The sequence below is a fragment of the Typopeltis vanoorti genome, chromosome 19 (assembly GCF_054136105.1).
Source record: "Typopeltis vanoorti isolate ZY-2024b chromosome 19, IOZ_Tvanoo_1.0, whole genome shotgun sequence".
NCBI classification, from domain to species: domain Eukaryota; kingdom Metazoa; phylum Arthropoda; class Arachnida; order Uropygi; family Thelyphonidae; genus Typopeltis; species Typopeltis vanoorti.
In genome coordinates, this window is record NC_143567.1 from 16,937,001 (window position 1) to 16,956,777 (window position 19,777).

General features: G+C 35.2%; 1 protein-coding gene across 2 annotated transcripts in view; it reads right to left on the reverse strand.

Moving 5' to 3' along the window:
• Positions 1 to 19,777, reverse strand: part of LOC150095882 (general vesicular transport factor p115-like) — a 245,709-nt gene that overhangs the window by 211,652 nt on the left and 14,280 nt on the right. For both annotated transcript variants that reach the window (XM_090409601.1, XM_090409600.1), the window contains exon 2: positions 4,204 to 4,290. In XM_090409601.1, coding sequence (XP_090265727.1) covers positions 4,204 to 4,290 — 87 coding nt within the window. The remainder of the gene's footprint in view (positions 1 to 4,203; positions 4,291 to 19,777) is intronic.

Genomic DNA, 19,777 nt, shown 5'->3' on the forward strand with positions numbered 1-19,777 from the left:
ATTGCTTAATTTCGTACAGAAATCTACTAAAAATGGTAAGTGTAACAACCATCTTTTATCACTCAATTGTGGATAAATATCTCCTTTTTCACCAAGAAAATTTTTTATATCGTTAATTAATATAAGAAATCTTTCTAAAAATTGACTTCTGCTGAGCCAGAAAACATTATTGTACAACAGAAGCTCCCTATCATCATCTGCCTGTAATTTAAATAACTGCCTTTGCAGGGCTTTCCCTCGAACAGAATTTACAATTTTAAATGTAATATTCAAAACATCTTTTGTGTTTAATCTTTTACTACACAGTACTTGTTGGTGAATAATACAGTGATACGTTAAAAAATCTGGATATTTGTCATCGTTTTTACATAATGAAATGAAGCCTGATTTATTACATATCATTGCAGGAGCACCATCAGTAGTAATAGACACAAGTTTAAAAAGTGGAAGTTTGTGTTGTTTCACAAATTCATCAAATGCCGAAACGATGTCTTCTCCCCTAGTCCTTCCCAATAATAGTATAATTTTCAAAAGTTCTTTATTTGAATAATCTTGAAATACCATGCGAATAAATACCATTAACTGAGCAATATCAGTGAAGTCGTTTGATTCATCAAATTGTAATGAAAACGCAACACACTGGTGAATGTCTGGCATTAACCTGGTCTGGAAACTTTTCTCCGGCAACTGGAACTCTTTCTTTCGGCAATTTGAAACCTTGTCTGCGGCCTAGAAGTAGTCTCTCTCTCTAGTGATGTCTCTAACTGAGAAGCTCCTTTCTGGAAGTGGGAAACTCCTCTCTCAAGCAATGTGGATCCGGACAGTCTCTCTGACAGCAACTCTGGACCAGGCGGCTTTCTCTTTCTCTCTGACGGCGACTCTGGACCGGGTAGCCTCCTCTCTGACAGCAATTCTGGAACCAGGACCCCTTCTGCTTGCTTCAGTCCCTTTTTATTAGGCTTCCTCTGAGACCTCGCATGAAGTTTGGCAACCCTCAAAGAATCAGTATAAGTCTTTCATCTTAAGTTTCAAGTTTGGCACGCCTTTTGTTCTCCTCTGCTTTCTTTTGATTGTAAGTTGCCGGCCATTGGAAAGTTGTTTGAACTCTTTCTGACTGACTTCAAAGATGTTTACACTTAGAGCCTGCAAGCCTTTCTCATACATACAAGTTTCAATAACAATCTTTCTAATGCCGCCATGCACAGCTTCGGCGACAAAAACATTGCCTTTGTTTTTAACACTCTAACATATTCTTATTAAAGCAGTATATACAGTTAGCTTCAAAAGAGTTTTTTTTTTGCATTTACAAAAACATTAATACAAACTATACGGAGACAAACAAAGTTTATTTTTTTACAATATTCACATGGGACTTAACCTAAGTAAAAAATCGATATAATGTACTTTGGAATATTTAATATTTCAGCTACAATCGAGTTTTTACACTTTGCTTATAATCGTATTCACTCGGCTCGCTGTTTAACTTCCACTGATCCAAATTAATTCATTTAACTGAACTTATAAGAAAATTACTGATTTGACAAAATTTAACGAAAAATAAATAATCAATAGCAATACACTTAAAGCGAATTAAAAATAATACAAAATAATGATAAATAAAATATTATGTTTTCAGTTTTAATTAAATTTGTAAGTAAGGAGGAATACACAAGAGATCGACCAAAAATCGCTCCACGATCGACCGTGATAGACGGGTTGAACACCCCTGTTATAGGCATTAGTGAGACTTGGCTAACAGCAGGTGATGTTAGTTACAGGGATAAAATGGTTTAGTGTTTTCAGGGAAGATAGAAAAGATACGATGGGGGGGGGGAGTACTGCTGATGATACCAGATGAATTGCAGCCCAAAAAGAATAGGAGATAGGCTAGAGGGCAACTATTCATTTGAAGCAGTCTGGTGTAAGATCAAGACCAATAAGACAAAATATACAGTTGGTTGTTGCTAGAGGCTAAGGAGTTCCACAGACAATCTGGAAGACATGCATCACCAAATTAACATGAGTACTGGTCGAGTGATTATAACTTGGTCATAGGATCAGAAGAGCTACAACATCGCCTCCAATTAGTGTATCTTGTGATCTTGATTTGGGAGACTATACAACATGAGGAATATTCTGTCAAGAAGCAATACATGGGGAACTACAAGGCAGGTGATTATGACAAGCTTAGGAAGAAGCTTAAATCTGTGACTATGGAAGATTAACCTTAGTTAATCTTCCATAGTCATTCTTCTTCTTACTTGCCACATAACAAAGCTCTCTGGGATTTCCTTTGGCCTGCTCAGCTAGATTCTTTTCATAATCTGATTTTGCCTTCCTTGCCATGCTGGTCACCTTTCTTGTCTGAGCCTTGTACTGTTCGTGAGTTTGCTGGTCACCTTTCTCTTTATGTATCCTCCAGAGTAAACTCAAAGAAAAATGGAGAGGTTGATGTTAGGCATCGCATTAAAAGATAAGAAGCGAAACACCTGGATAAGAAGTCAGATCACATCACTGACATCATTCTTCATCATAAGCGACTAAAATGGAAATGGGATGGACATCTACATCTATCCAGAAGAGAAGATGGGCAATGGACCACCATACTAATGAACTGTATTCCAAAAGAAGGGAAACGAGGGTGAGGACGGCCTAAAAGAAGGTTGGGTGTCAAATTAAACTTAAATAAACTGTCAAATTTTGTTGGGGAAAATTGGTCAACCATTGCCAAGAACAGAGAAGGGTGGAAAGAACTGGAGAAGGCCTTTGTCCAGCAGTGGACAGAAAATGGCTGAAAAGAAGACCCTCCAGAGCATTTTCTTCTTCTTCTGCAGCTTGTGCTTAATGATATTAGTCATCCATCAAATCCAGCCTACCTTATTAGCCCTCCTTACCTTAGGTATGCAATTTAATATTGCTTTCTCTAGATGACCCTTAACTATCTCTCATGCACTACTAACATCCTTACCCTGAAATATTTTATGTCATGGCACAGATTTCAGCTTCTTCCTAAGCTTGTCATAATCACCTACCTTGCAGTTCCCCATAGACCGCTTCTGGACAGAATATTCCCCATGTTGTATAGTCTCCCAAGTCAAGATCACATGGTCACTTTCACCAATCGGAGGCGATGTTGTAGCTCTTCTGATCCTATGAACAAGTCCAATACTCTCCCACCCCTACTCCCATCCACCACATGCTGCCTCAAGTAATAATCTCTCAGTAGGTGTATAAATTCCATTTCCTTCCTGTCGCAAAATAATTCCCTTGCACAGGAGAGGTTCTAAGATTGCAGTAGCAAATTATAGATCAATCAATATCTCAGATGCGGTGGTAAAAGTACTGGGAAAATTGGTCAAAAAGAGAATACAAGAATGGGTGGATAAAATGTGATACTGTATGAGGAGCAATATGGCTTTGTGAAGGGTGGTTATGCCTTAGTAATTTACTGTCTTTATTTTTATAATAGAGTAGCAGCACAGTCGGATTAAGGAAATGGCTACACAATGATTCTGCAAAGGCATTTGACAGAATATCACATGGAATTCTGTTATATAAACTGGAACAAATAGGGATGGATATGACAGGATATGATAACAGGGAGGCTTTGGACAGATATCAAAAAATGATATATGGTGAGTCAGAATCGTGCAAAAAGGTGACTAGTGGTGTAGTGCAAAGTTCAGTATTGGGATCATCACTGTTTAATTTGTACATAAATGATATAGGAAATAACCTGAAAGGAAATATTCAGTTGTTTGCTGATGATACGAAATTAAGTAGAGTAATAGTTAATCAAGGTTATTCAATAGTTAATCTAGTAATACCCTTAATGAAAAAGCCATTTTATATCCATTCTGTTTAACAAAAGTAAATATCTAGATTTAAATATAGATGAAGGTTTGTATTTTAAACTCTTGATTTATAGTTTCAAAGACAATGCATTATTTGCTCAACTGGAATAAAATCATGGAAAATTATCCTCCCATTCAATATGATTTCCTGTATGCTGAAACCTTTTCTTCATGCAATGTTGTACTCATAACACAAATAAAAATTGTCTCAGAGAGCGTTTATTATTCCCACATTCATTATTTAAGCTATTTAAAACTAAATAAATGAACTGGTTTTTTTTTGCCTATTATCAACATTCAGTTTGTATATTATATATATTCTAGTAGCACATAAAAATCTTAGACATACTTTTGATAGAGACTTCAAAGCTCGACAAGCATCTCTTCGGTCATCTAAAAGGGTTGAAGTCTGAACTCTCTCCACTAGTCTTTCTACCTTGAAAACAAAATAGATTATACAATCAAAAATAATGATTTTTACATTATTAGATACAACATAAAAATATCTCCATCATCCAAGAATAAGGGATCTTATCTTCTGTATGGGCAAATCATGAGTATGAGCAATATGAGTGAATTCATAGAAAAATTTGGTATGCAAAATTGTCAAACCTCGTGTCTTAATAAACATACTTATGAATGGTGGATTTGTCTACTGCAGAGATTTACAAGGATGAAATCCATGCAATACTGTGAAATCCTATATATTTTTATATCCATTCTTTGCATCAATTAGGCATAAAGAGTAACCAAAAAATAAATAAATAGAAGATATTTTATTTATTAAGGCAGAATTACAGGCATGCGTTTAAGTGATAACAGGATGATTTATGTGAATAATCTGATCAATTTCACAGCCAAGGAAAATTATACCTTTGTTTGCAAAAATAAACTTACATATTAAATATCAGCATCAGACAAAGTATTGCTAATAAGCTGAGACTCAATAAGGTGATTTTGCCTTATGAAGTTCTTTTTGGTTGCATTCCACAGCAGTCTTACTCATTCATTTACACTTCATGTTCTTTTTCACTTAAGTGATTCTTTTACCATACATTTAAAAATTGCCAAATGAGTACACCAAAACACAAAATAAAATAAAATGCAAATATAAAGTTAAAATGAAAGTTTCAGATATAGCACATACAATATTTATCAATTACTAAGATGTCTATGACAGCTAAGGACAGTTATACACACTGCACCTAAAATGAGTTATGTAAATATCCTTCTTGAAATAGTCAAGAAAAAATGCAAGACTCCTGTAACGTCAAAATATGCCAAGTCCAAAATGTTGATGGAAATTATGTTTCAGCCACTGTAATCTGAACATGCTCATCTTTGGTGAAGCATACATAGTCTGCAGCAACACAATCCTCTGCCTCCATCACAAAATCAAGAATTCTAGTCTTCCAGTTAGACAGTATTAAATGATCAGATCAGAGGAAATTATGCAGGAGGGAATTAACACAGGCTAGAAATCAAACTTATTGTAACTACATCCATCTCTCAAAGGAGTTGCCACATATCTGTGGTATTAGGTGGAAGAAATTTCTTCCATCTAGCCATATCAAATGAATGATACAAGATGCACCTTTTGGTTGCCTGACAGTCTGAATCTCATTGCAACCATGATGAATATTTATTGAATAAAAGGATTTTTTTAAACCATAAATGAAAAACCTAGGATTTTCATCCTAGAAACAAGCAAACTAACCTGAGAACCTACAGTGAAGTAAAAAAAGAACATCAAGACATAATGAGATGGCTACAAGTTGCATGAATATAATTAGATCAGGCTAAGGGATCTCGTTTATGTGAGACAGTAGCAAGTTGACAGCATCTCTGCTCTTTAACCAACAGGCTATGGCATAAATATCTTTAGGTAGTAGATGATTTCATGTCCTAGTGTCATACAACAGCTATGTTTATTAGAGGCTTCAAGTGACTTAAAAAGTATCAGGTCTTCAAATTGAGAAACTAGATTTAATTTGTCATTTACCTGGTACTAAAAGGTAAAATAAGTTTGCAACCATTAGCATAGTTTTCACAAAAATTTTGAGTTCTAAGACAGTCTTAGTTCCTCCCCCCCCCCTCATTTTTTCTAGTTTACAATAAAAGTGATGTTTTTTGCTATTTGGACACCATAGAATTAATATGGAAACTGTTACTAGTTAGTATTAGAAAAAGTGATGCCTTAGGACAGGGGTCAGCAACTGGCAGGCCGCATGAGGCCCAAACATCCATTTTTGGCTGCCCATAAAAGGTTGACCATACTTACATGGCATGTGGCGTATATGATGAATTATTTAAATAATACATTTTATAATATGAATAATAAATTAAAAATAATTTTATACCTATACTTCTTGATATCGTGTGCAACTTGGTGCAAGTCAACCTTGTGAGTCGTCATGAGTGGGAATAACAAAGGCGACTTCATCCGACGATAACCGAGATTTTGGTGCACATTAAAGAATGCATTTTCGTTAGGAAATATCCATATACTTTACTTTGTTTTTACGTGATAATAATTTTTCATTGAGTTTCATTTTCATGCTTGTTTCGTATCCGTACTTTAAATATTTGTGTTTTTTAAGACTGATATAATAAAAATTGATAACTCAAATATTTTTTTCACTTATTATTTTTGCTTAATTAAATGCTCGCAGCCCGATTATTAAAAATAAAAGTTGAATGTGGCCTGCGAGTCTGCAAAGGTTGCCGACCACTGCTTTAGAAGATAGGTAGCAGAAAATAATCTTGTCACGGTGCAGGTGTTAAGAGTCAAAAACTAGTAGTAAGTATATAAGAGATGAAGGAGTGAGAGAGAAATTCAAAGACCACAATCTATAGAAAAGTTAAGCAAAATTCTTCAAATGTGTGACTTAGCCCAGAAGAATTTGAACTTAATATAACTGCCCATGAAAATATACACAAACTTGAATTAAATTTCATAAAAACAAGGAGGATATACAGTTATTATTTCCAATCATTTTACAAATAAAAATTGTCCAATTATACCAGGGGAAAAATTATAATTTCAAATTGTTACACAAAAAAGGGAAGTTTTATCAATCACCCTTGAATGTACAGTTGGTTAAACACTGAAATTATTACCCAGAACATGCAAAGAAAAATGGCTCATTATTATTTACACAGATCTCTTTCATCAGCTGGTGAAATGCCACCCTTACTTATTAGAGACCTGAAGTGGCTGCAACCATGTTTGGTCACTAGAGCAAGCAAGGGTTCAGGGTTCTGTTCCCCCCCCTCTCCTCACATGCATTGGAAGTGATACCCTCAATAACAAATCACACTATAGAGGGTACACAGACTCCGCCCCCCCCCCCATTCCAGAGTACAACAAGAGTAAAACTGCAGGCTGGCTGCTGGTTAGTATACAGAATTCATTACTGACTAAACCAGTCAGTAATGAATCTAGAGGCTTCCAAAATCAGCTAGTGTCAAATCTTGTAGCCACTTACTTTGCCAGTTAATGGCAATGGAATTGCTGAGGATATATATATATATATATACATATATATATATATATATACATATACATAGGCAGAAGACTGGGTTCCCACATATAATGGATCACAACTCAAAGAAATATGACTTCACTGCAGATTGCAAAACTTTTTCCACAAGAAATAGTTAAAAAAATTCACAAAAATAAAAAAATCCAACCAAGAAAAATAATAAATAAAAACATTAAAAGCAACAGAAATCCAATCAAAACCACATCAAAAATCAACAAAAAAATACTATCATTTATTATTACCAAAAAAAAAAAAAAAAAAAAATTGGTTCATTCAATTAAGTATTAAAATATCAACATGTACATTATTATAACTGGTAAGAGAGCCCTCTTAGATGCGTCCCCGGACTCTCAGTGTCTGTTTTCAGCTAATTACTTTTCTAGTAACCAGTATGGCTATGGCCCTTTTACACATATTTGCATTAACTAACTTATATTACTCTAAACCAGTTACTTATCATAACTATGAAACCATTCGCAATATATTATATTCTACTTGCGTATATGAGAAAACTTTTTATTAACCATAATAAAATAATAGCCAAAATAAGTGTTAGTACCAACAGAATATGACAGTAATACTTGAATTTTATTTTGTAATAATGTACTGTGCATTGAATTGTATTGTGAAATATTGTCATAATTATAGAAGTTGAATAGTATAATATGTATAATTTGTATACGTGATGTGAATAATAAAAACTGTTAACTTCAACACATCTGTGGCCTAAACAGCAATACAAACTTATGTGCACCACCTACACTCATCTACTCATTAAATCCCCTACCTCCATCCCCTGTTTGATCTGCTTTTGCTCAAAATTTCTCTACCAAACCAGCCTGCCCTTTTCATGTGCTGTCTCTATCACTCTTCAACCTCCATTAATCACTCTGACCTCTTCAACAATTTCTCTCACTAAAGCTCAACTTCCTATAGTCGAAATACCTTAATAGTGAGGTCATTCTTCTTGGGGACTTAACATCCACAACTCAAACTGGCTTTCTCCAGTTTTACCACTCAAACAGGCTAGATGCTGAGGTGTTTGCAATTAGCAATTACCTAATACAGATTGTCAATCTCTCTACCAGAATATCTGACAACCCCCTCCAATTTGCCAACACACTTGATCTCTTCTAATAAGCTCCCCTTCCAAGTATATTGCAGATGTTAGTTCTCCTCTTGGTAACTCAGATCACAACCTTATAAGTCTCTTTTACCACAAAACAACTCACCGGCCAGTTGTCTCGTGTCCTTTGTTTGCAATTAGCAATTACCTAATACAGATTGTTAATCTCTCTACCAGAATATCTGACAACCCCCTCCAATTTGCCAACACACTTGATCTCTTCTAATAAGCTCCCCTTCCAAGTATATTGCAGATGTTAGTTCTCCTCTTGGTAACTCAGATCACAACCTTATAAGTCTCTTTTACCACAAAACAACTCACTGGCCAGTTGTCTCGTGTCCTTTGGCACTACAAGAGTACCAAATGGGATGACCTTTGTGACTTCTATTCCTCCTTCCCATGGTCTGAATACTGCTTCTATTCTCCTCATCCAAACACCTACTCAGAGCAAATAACAGAAATCATCCTCACAGAAACAAAGGCCTTCTTCATTCCTTATTCCACCCCAAATTCATAGCCACCATCTAACCCTTGGTTCTTAAAATAGTGTGCCAGTGCAGTAAAAGAGAAAAAACTCGGCATACCATGAATGGCTCAAGATTAAAACCAAATGTTCACACTCTGCCTATATTGGAGATTGCAACAGCTGTAATCATCACCAAATCATACTTTGAAAGGGATAAATAGATAAACTTGCCTCCTGTCCAAATGGCAGTCGCTACTTCTGGTCCCTTGCCAAGGCCAGATGGAACTGTAGTCACCTTACCTAAAGCAATGACCTAATACAGACTTACAGGGCCAACTTACTGGCATTACTCTTCTCTTCCAATTCCTGCATTGATGACCTGGGCAAATTTTCTCCCCTGTACAAAGAACTGTGCTCTCTCTCTCTCTCAGTCACCCATATGTCATCAACAATATGGTATAATTAAAACCCTAATCAGAGCCTCCAACCTCTTTTTCAACCAGGCTTCCGTCACAGCTAAACTCTCCTTTATTCACTTTCCTGTCCAATGGCTACAATGCCAAAGATTAATAAAATAATTGTTTCTCTGATCTCCTCACATTCCACTCAATATTATTCTATTACTATTCCCTATCTGGAGCACCTCGGAAAAAACAGCCAGAACTTTAAAGAACTATAATCTCTGCACTGCTTTCAAAACCTCATTTGAAGCTGGTTTCTCTTCTCTACTCTCCTAAGGATTCACTTTCTCCACTCTCTGTTCTAGGTGTTTACAAGGTTTCTTGTTCTTGCAACATCACATCATGGCCAAACTGAGAGATCTGCCTTATAAATACAAGAAATACATCTTCCATCACAGCTATGGTCAGTCAGATCTAGCTGACTATGCCCAAGATACCTTACACAGAATTAGATAGTGAAAAAAAAATACTTTTCATCACAGCAAATACAAACTTTCAGATTTTTGTTTAGAATCAGTAGCAGATTTTTAAAAAATCATCTTTAGATTTTAAAAAATCTTAATAAATATGGTTGTTTAAACTTCCCAAGATTTGAGAAACTGTTTTTTTAGGCCCAGCAGATAAAGCAGCCAACAGCACCTGAGGGATGGACTTTAAGCTTAAAATAGTCTAATTTCTTCCATTTATTGTTGTGTGTGTTATTACAATTTTAATATTATATGCCTAACAATGTCTGGAATGTATTTATGAACTTGTTTATGTATTTTTATTTGCGGTATTCATTCTGTTATACTTAATTATGAATGTAAACCAGCACTTAAGCCTAAATGCTCTTGCCTAAGCCACTCTCAATCATGTGTCCTTTGACATTACAACAGCAACAAGTGGGACATCTGTGACTTCAACACTTGATCTGAGTACTTCAAGTTATTTGAAACAGGAACTCCAGCTTTTGGCCTACAATGAAGTATTCAATGCAAAACAACTTCCAAATATGCAAATCTGAATTTGTAAAGACAAAATGCAGACAACTTGCCTCTAATACAAATGGCAGCTATACCTTCTGTTTATTTATACTTCCACCACTCTCATACAGATGATATCAATATAACACTAAAAGCAAAGCTAACTTCCTGGCATCATTCTTTTTCTCTAACTCCTGCAAATTTTGTCCAACCATAAAAGAAACAGTGAATCACATCTTCTGTGGCCTTGAAAAACTAAATAATTTTGAATAATCTAGAAACCTAAAAAAGTCTTCCAATGCTAATGATATCCCACAATTTGTATCAAAAATTTTTCTCTAAAAATAACATCCATTCAATACTATCTCTATAATCAGTGTGTACATCCCACAGCACAGAAGCAATTTTATATTCAGTCCATTCAAACAAGAAGGGGGAATAATAATCTGGCACAAAACTATCATTCCACTGCCTCAGCATTCTCTAAAATAATAAAGTTCATCAGCACTCTTATTTGCCACCACCACTTGGAGACCCAATATATAAAGCAAACCAGTCTCTGCAAAGTAAAAGATTTTAAAGAAAATTGCTCTTGACCTTTCCAGGTTCTCTCATTTCACATCACGGCCTGCTCAGCAACTCATCATTTGGTCTACATCCACTATTTGTCACTGGTTATTTGTCACCAGTTTTTTTCCCCTCTTGTCATAGTGTATGGTTTCCTCTCTTCAGGCCTTTCTGCCAAGGAACGGATGGGTGTCAGAGACCTCTATTCTAAAAAAAAATCTTTTGCTTTTGATACATACATCTCACTAAACAAGATCAGATACCTATTCTTGGAACGATATTTATCTCGTGGCATTTCTCGAACATCACATCAAAAGTTTTCTTAACTCTAAAAAAGCTTGGTTTACTTTTCTACTTAAGATGAAATCTTAAGTTCAGTTACTAACCTGGCACAAATCAGTCTCACCTTGGAATATGTTCCCATCTTTGGGATGGTTCACAAACAACTTACCTAAAAATTCTTAATGTTGTCTAAAAGTGAGCAGCATAATGATCCTTTTCTCATAAACTCACTTCGACTGCTAGCTCAGAGATGATCTATTTCTGCCTTGCATTCTCTAAGGCAGAGATTCCCAAAATGTGGGTCATTACCCACTGGTAGGTCACAAGCTGATTTTGGATGGGTCATTGGATGAATCATCAGATAAACAATTCAAAGTCGATTCATTAAAAGATCACATGAGATTTTACTATTTCTGTCTAGTTTCTTGCAGATCTATATCAAATCAATTTTGAATTGCTTATCAATCAACTCTCGAAAGCAATTACACTTTGTTATTGCACATAACTCAAAAATGCAGGCAAGTAGACAAGCAGGTCAAGACATACTTGATCAAATGAACTTGTGACAGCATGTCGTAACATACTTAGCATAGCTACATGCTGTCACAGGTTAAAATAACAGGTGCACTGATGCAAGTTAGTTGTTTGTAATTGCAAATAAGATGTATTTTCTTAATTTAATAATTAGCATGTTATGTGAATAAGTGTTTCTCTATTATTTTTTAATATTTACCATAGTAATGGACGAGTGGTTGATAAGGAATCCGGCAAAAACGCAAGTCGCTGAAAAGTCACTGCATTACAAGCGAGTGGATCGCAAAAAATTACTGTTTCTGAAAGTAGGTCTCAACCTATAAAAGTTTAGGAAGCCCTGGTCTAAAGGTATTTCCATGATCACTGTTTTTATGAACTGGATGGAATCCTTACACTTTCTCCTAAGCCCTGAGATCTTTATGGCTTTACTAATAATTAGGGATGTGCTGAATATTCAGTTTTGCTTTGGTATTCAGCTGATTTAGTGTGTTTTTCAAATATTCGGCTTCAGCCGAATCAATAGAAAAGTCAATATTCGGCCAGCCAAAGTAGAAAAATTCCTGTTACATGTCATAACAAACTCCATAGCCGAAATCAAGGGAAAAGCCTACCTTGATCTTGCACGACTGCATACAAAGGCTTGTCATTTGTTACAGGCAATTTCTTTGGTGTTTTTATTTTAGTTTATATTATGCAGTCTTAAAAGTTGTTTATATTTTGAAGCATCAAAATGTCCTTTAAATATTGAAAAAGATTACAGTTTAAGCCATGAATAATAGAAAGAGCAATATTTAGAAGTATTACAATTTATATGCAGATTCAGAATTTGCAAAATATACAAACAAATTATCTAGGTGAAAGAAAAAAGAAGCACACATCTCTGATTAATCATGTAAATATGCAAGAATTTCCAGCAGAATAGCAATGAATCTGTAAAACAAAACTGAAGTATCAAACCATAGAATCTTAAAAAAAAAAAAATACATAAAAAGAGATGTAGATGACAAATAGGCAAAATTTGTGCATTATACTGTAGCTAAAATGACTACATTGAAAAACCAGCCATACTCAACTTAAAAAAAGGTAGAATTTCCAATGCTAATAAGCTAAGCTTCCAAAAACGCTCAAAAATTCCTTTTCCAACATCAGAATTTATCTCAAATTCATTCTGATTATTACATCCATAATTATTCTCTATATTTCACTATTAAAAGTAAAAGTTCATTAATATTTTTATATTGTTATTTGAGAAAATAAGTGCAATGTTCCTCTGATTTTTATGCTGTATTATTTTTTTAAATAAACATTCTCTATAAAATTATACAGAATGTTTTGTTATATTGAAATGGAGCATATTACAGATCCATGTATAATTTGTAGCCTAAATACACTTAAATTTCGAAAATTTACCAGAGAACTTATGGCAACATAAGCTTCAGAAAGCTAGTTGCCTTGGCTTGTACTAATCAAATGATATGAACAATACCCAAAAGCCCATATATTCATTTTTCGTAATGTACTAAGAAAGATTAGGCATTACATGGCTGACAGTTGTTTTGAGCTGCTGGTATACTCAGATAACAGAATTCAAATTGCCCAGATTCTAAAAATTTGGAGCCACGAGTGGAAACATAGAAGAAAAACACACTCGTTCAATACTGTAGTAAATCTTTAAATTTCTGCAAATGTGGGTGCATAATAAAATATTAAGGTACAAAGCTGAGAGATTTGACAAAAATAAGACAGCATTATGGATCCATCCATATTTTATAACCAAGTGTAGAAAGAAATCTTCATCCTTTTCTACATTTCTAGGTTTCATACATTTACTGCAGAGACAAAGACAATGAAAATAGGCAGAATCACTGAAAATGTCAACTGCATTGTGAATGGAGAACCTATAGAACAAGTAAAACATTTCAGCTACTTAGGCATGCTTTTTAGTGAAGATGGTAAATTAAATATGGAAATAGACAACAGAATCAACAAAGCTGGTATGGTAAGAAGTCAGTTGAATAAATTCATATGGAGTAAGAGTGAAATTAGTCGGAACATTAAATTAGCTGTATATAAGACAGTGTTCAAACCAGTTTTAACTTATGGATCTGAGAGCTGAATCAGAAGTAAAACACTTGACCAAAGACTAGAGACTGCAGATATGAGTCCTGAGAAAGATTAGGAGCATGAACAAATGGCATCAATGGCAATATCATATTAAAAATGAGGATATTAGGAAAGACCTTGACATTGTCAGCATCCAGGAATGTGTTAGCAGAGCTAATCTCAGCTGGTATGGCCATTTAAATAGAATGGGCGAGGAAAGATTAGCAAAACAGGTGTTCTCTGCTAGGTTGGCAGGAAAACGACCAAGATATAGGTGGATTGATACGGTCAAAAGTGCCTTAGACAATAAAAATGTAAGATCTGATAATGTTGGAGTCTTGATAAGTAACAGACTGATTTGGAGGAAAATTGTAGATAGGAAGTTAGTAATGATGTAAATTTTTCATGTAGTACTATCATATTTTCCCCTGAAAGAGGGGAAAATAGTTTCACTGCATAAAAGAGGTTCCAAGACTGCTGTTGCAAATTACCGATCGATCAGCATATCAGGAGTTGTTGTCAAGGTTTTGGAGAAAGTAGCCAAGAGAAAAATACAGGAATGGAAAGATGAAAATGGGATACTGTATGGCGGACAGCATGGTTTTGTGAAGGGTAGATCATGCCTCAGTAACTTGCTCATGTTTTATAACACAGTGATGGCTGAACTGGATAAGGGTAATGGGTTTACAGTGATACTGCTGGACTTTGTTAAGGCCTTTGACAGGATACCACATGGAATTCTAATCAGTAAACTGCAGCATATGGGGATGGATAGGAGGGTGGTTGATGGAAAGATATCAGAGAGTAGTTTATTCAGGAATAGAGTCCAAAAGACAGCCTGTGACTAGCAATGTGCTGCAGGGTTCTGTTCTTGGACCACTGCTGTTTAATTTGTTTATTAACGATATAGGGAAAGATCTGAGAGGAATGGTTCATTTGTTCACTGATAATGCTAAGTTGGGTAGGGCAATAGTGAATGCAGAAGATGTCAAAATTTTGCAGGATGATTTCGATAGATTGGAGGTATGGGCTAAGGAAAATGGATGTCAATTTAATCTGGCAAAATGTAAGGTTATGCATTTTGGGGTGAAAAGATTAGCAGCAGTATATCACATTGGTGGAACTGTACTCCAGGAGATTGATGAGGCCAGAGACTTGGGAGTGATGATGGATAGGGAGTTGAAGTTTAGGGGGGCACATTGTAAAAGTGACTAAATCAGCTCATCAAATCATTTCGTTACTGAAGAATACTTTGACGAGCAGAGACAAGCAAGTTATTGTTCCTCTGTATCGAGCCTTGATAAGACCCCATCTTGATTACTGTGCCCAGATATGGTCACCTAGGTTTCTTCTTGATGGGGACGAGGTGGAGAGGATCCAGAGTTGAGTGACCAAGATGATAGTAGGTCTATGGAATGAATCTTATGAGAACGGTTTGAAGATTTGTGGGTTGCAGAAATTGGTTGATAGGTGGAAAAGGAGAGATATGATTGAGACATTCAAATTAATGAAGCATTTCTATAAGATTAATTCAGAGGATATTTTTCATTATAAGATTGGTGGTGGGAGGACTAGGGACCATCCATGGAAACTGGGCAAGAGTGTGATTAGCAAGGGTGTTAGAACTAGGTTTTTTACTTGGAGAGTGGTGAATGAGTGGAATAAGCTGCCAGTCTGTTGTGGGTGCCATGACTGTGAATGAGTTCAAGGCAAAGTATGATAGATACTGTGTGGATGTTGAATAGTTGTTATTGACATGATGTTTAGGGCCTCCCTCGATGAGTCTAAGGACTCCTTGGAGTTGCCCATAATAATAATAATAATATCCTGTACACCCCCCCTTGAGGGTACGTGGCAGGAATTCGATGATGAACGTTTTTCTACATGTGGCTATAAAATATGGATAGATCCCCAATATCCTCCATTTCACTATCTAACTTATGTCAAATTGAAGACAACTCTTTACTTTATTAGTTGATGGTTACTTTGTGTGTGTGTGTGTGGCTGCTTATGAAATATGGATTAATCTGGTTATTTTACAACAATAAAATGAAGACTTTTATGAATTATCAAAGAAGAATTATCTTCTTTGATAATTAGTGAACAGCAACTGCTATTCACTAATGAAAAATATAACTCACTGAAACAGGACTACTTTGGTGCTGAGTGAAGGTGCTTGCCATCTTAAGACTTCTTCCTGATCTCTAAAACACATCAAAACAGCAATCGAGCCAGTAAAACCTTAATAAAAAGCAGTAATAAAATATGAATATAAGAATGCTTGGACAGCAAATGTTTTTTAAGCAACGCAAGCTAAGGCAATTCCGATGATGAGAATTGCATTTTCATAACCTCTCTGATCAATTTTTGAAACTTTCAGTTTCCACACACACTGCTATGAAATAAGGATGGTTCTTTTTTATTTTTGCATTTTTCATTTGGTTACATGGTTAGGTGAAGTAATATTACACATTTGTTAATCTTTCTTCATTCTGTAATTTGACCAAAGCACGGAATAATCAGCCAAAGCATTCTAAATTCATGTTTATTAGTGTAAATTAGTGTTTATTATTATTATAAAATTTAATTCATCATGCTTCAGCCCAATTTCAAATCAAATATTCAGTATTTGGTGCTTCAACAAAATCATGGTTTGCTACATCCCTACAGGCTAATTATCTGCACCAAATCCACTACTACAGGTATAGGACATTCATACAAATTTAGGTGGGATTCTGAAATGTCATACAGATGTGCTTGGATGTCACAATGTTTGTCGTAATAAATGAAAAACTGTCTCTCAGAAAGGATGCTTCATGTGCACACTGTGCAATTTCAAGAAATTCATGACAGGTAATACTAGTATTTGCATAAAATTTGAGGTGGGGTGAAAAAGATGTGTGAACACGAGCACCTATCCAAGAGTGCCAATTTGTTTCCAATGCACTGATAACGTTCACCAGCCATGGTCCATATGTAACAATAATGTGGAACAATGGAATGAGAAAGGTCCAAGGAATAAATAAAATAACAGTTTAATGTTTTCAGTATTTCATCTCTGTCACCGAGATGAAATGTCACTGATATCTACAGGGGGTTACAGCATAAAATGTAATAAGCATTCACAATATTTTGGATAGTTTAAGGTTAGTTTTAAGAGCAGTTGCAGATTAAAAAATAAGAATGATATCTGAACTTAGTGCAATGAGGCATAATATTTTTTCCTATTTGATTTTGTGAGTGGTTTCCAAGACAATGGTCTGCAATCATGCAAACTTTGTTTTTGTTCTTCCAAACAGATGTTGGCTGATCTTCCATGTCTGGCCTATAGTAGGCCAATTTGCAAGAACAAGGAATCCTATACACACCAGGAACTGAGAGAGAGAGAGAGAGAGAAAGGGGAAAAAAGGAATCTGGGTAATAGCGGAAAACAGTAAATGAGGGAAACCAGTTTCAAGTGAGGCTTAAATAGAGTATAGAGACTATATTTATTAAAATTTCTGGGCTTTTTTTTTTATGTATCTTGGACATAGCAAATGGTGATTGATTACTAAAATCGATATGTGGAGAAAGTAGAGAACTGGAAGAAGGATTAAATAGTTTTCCAATTCTGTCAGAAATGTAGCCATTAGAAAAGGTGTGGTATATGTGGTTAAGTTAGTTGTGAGAGATGCCTAAATGAAAAAGACTAATGGCTGTATAAATGATATTTTTGATGAAATAGTGCTGGGAGAAGGAGGAATGAAAAAGTTAGAAATATATCTGCCCATGCAAGTATAATGTAAAAGAAAGGTCATCACGTGTTCTAAATTTGGCCACATTCCTCTTTCACCCTAACTGTGAACTTGAAGAAAATTTTACAACAATAACTTAGCCTTTCTGAATACTCTAACACATCTTCTAAATAGTTACTTTTATTTTACAGTTTGCAGAAACTTACTTGAACAGATAAATTCACACTTTCACAAAGAAGGAAGGTAAAGTGAAACTACACTCACCACATTGAACAGCAAGGATGTGGAAGACCATGAAGCTGTGAATGCACTGCAAGATTTGTCAAATGAAGATGAAGAATGAAATGCAATGCCATTAGCAAAACTAAGAATTTTAAGGCACCAAGAAAAACTCACTTATTCATTTATGTGCAGGAGGGCATAGGTGAAAGTACAATGTGCTAGTGCTCTAGAGTAGAGGAAATCAGAGAAGAGAAAGTAAAGTCATCAACAATATCATTGAGTGAACAACCATACAGGAAGCTGTCAATCCAATGGCTAGTAACCTGATAGTAATTTGGTAAACAGCCTGTTTGTGCCCACTTGATCAAATGCTCTAGAAAGATCAACAGCAGCCACAAGTTTCTCCAAACCTTATGTCCAAGGCAAGTGATGAAGACTAGATCAGTTGTGAAGTAACAGTGGCAGAATGGATTCTGTCACTCTCACTATCAATTTAATCATTGATCTGGTGATCAATAATTAAATGATAGACTTCAAGTACTAAAGATGACTGCTGATAAATTCCACCATTATATTCAACAGTGAAGTTAGGGCAATAGGATGATGGCTGACTTATCTCCTTTTCTGTGGAATGGGTGGAATATAGGCTTGCTTTCATGCTGTAGCCAACCTGGTTGGCCAAGTAGATAGCATATCCTCTCTCCAACCAATTGGCTATAGGTTAGAATCTCACCATAGGCATGGATGTTTATGATTGTCTTACTAATTCTTTAAGGAAATGGGCATCTGCAACCCTACTACTTCTTCCAGCACTTACGGCAATGTGTACACTGGAGATGGGTGGGTTTACCCTGGTCTCCGAGGGCCACAGGCAAGAGATGTTTGGTTCTTGTTGGCTGCAGCGTTTGTGGTATTGTTTTCTTTTCAATTTTTCTGGGTTGTTTCTTGTTTGCATCCCGCTTCCATTTGAAATACATTGTTCTTTCCTTAGAATATAAAACTAACAGGAACTCTGTATTCCATAAAATTCATGTATGTAAGCATACCATTTCTTTGCTGGACATATATACACGTCCAGCAAACCTGGATAATATTCTGTCCACCTGCTGAAAGAACATGGATAAGAAGAGTAGTTTGACCGTCATGTCCATTAGAAGGTGTGAGAATCCTTCACGCTGAAAAGAACACTTAACCACATTACCTGGCATGCGTAGCTACGTTCTGTGGCCTACAGCAAGAAGCGCAGTTGCTTGCAGTTTGCTCGGTAACTGGAATCTAAGTTATATCAGACTAAATACCTATGAGTTATATTCATTTTGCTGCTTGTTTTTATCATATAATTATAGTTTTTAATGCCAGCGTAAAATAAGAAATCCTTTCATACTTTCTTCACTTCATATTGTATCACTTTGGAAGATCAATGTCACTATCAATTTTTTTTGCTAATTATTTTAATCCAATACATTTTAAATTTCTCCAAGAACTTCATTGAAGATAATTATTTTTGTCAAATAATTCTTTTATAAATTCATGAAAATCTGAATCTAAAAATGAATACAGTCTCCATCTGTTCCAAATTAAGTTTCCTATTTTATTCATAATCTTAGTTCAAAGGTTAGTTATCATACGTAAATCTCGAATCATATCATGTAATGCATAATTTTTCTAACGTAATCTGTAGGTTTTTGCATTTCAACTTTCTTGGTTTCCCCCCTAATCACTCACTATAAATCAAAATAAATGGCAGTTATGAAGTCAACTGTTATGTACATATTTTATGTAATTTCAATATTATAGGGCAGTTTTGAAGTAGCGATATTTTCCCTACAGTTTATCTTTTGAAACATGTGTAGGTGCATGCATCAAAATGAAATTTTATTTCCAAAATTTTCATAACAGAATTAATTCACTTTTAATG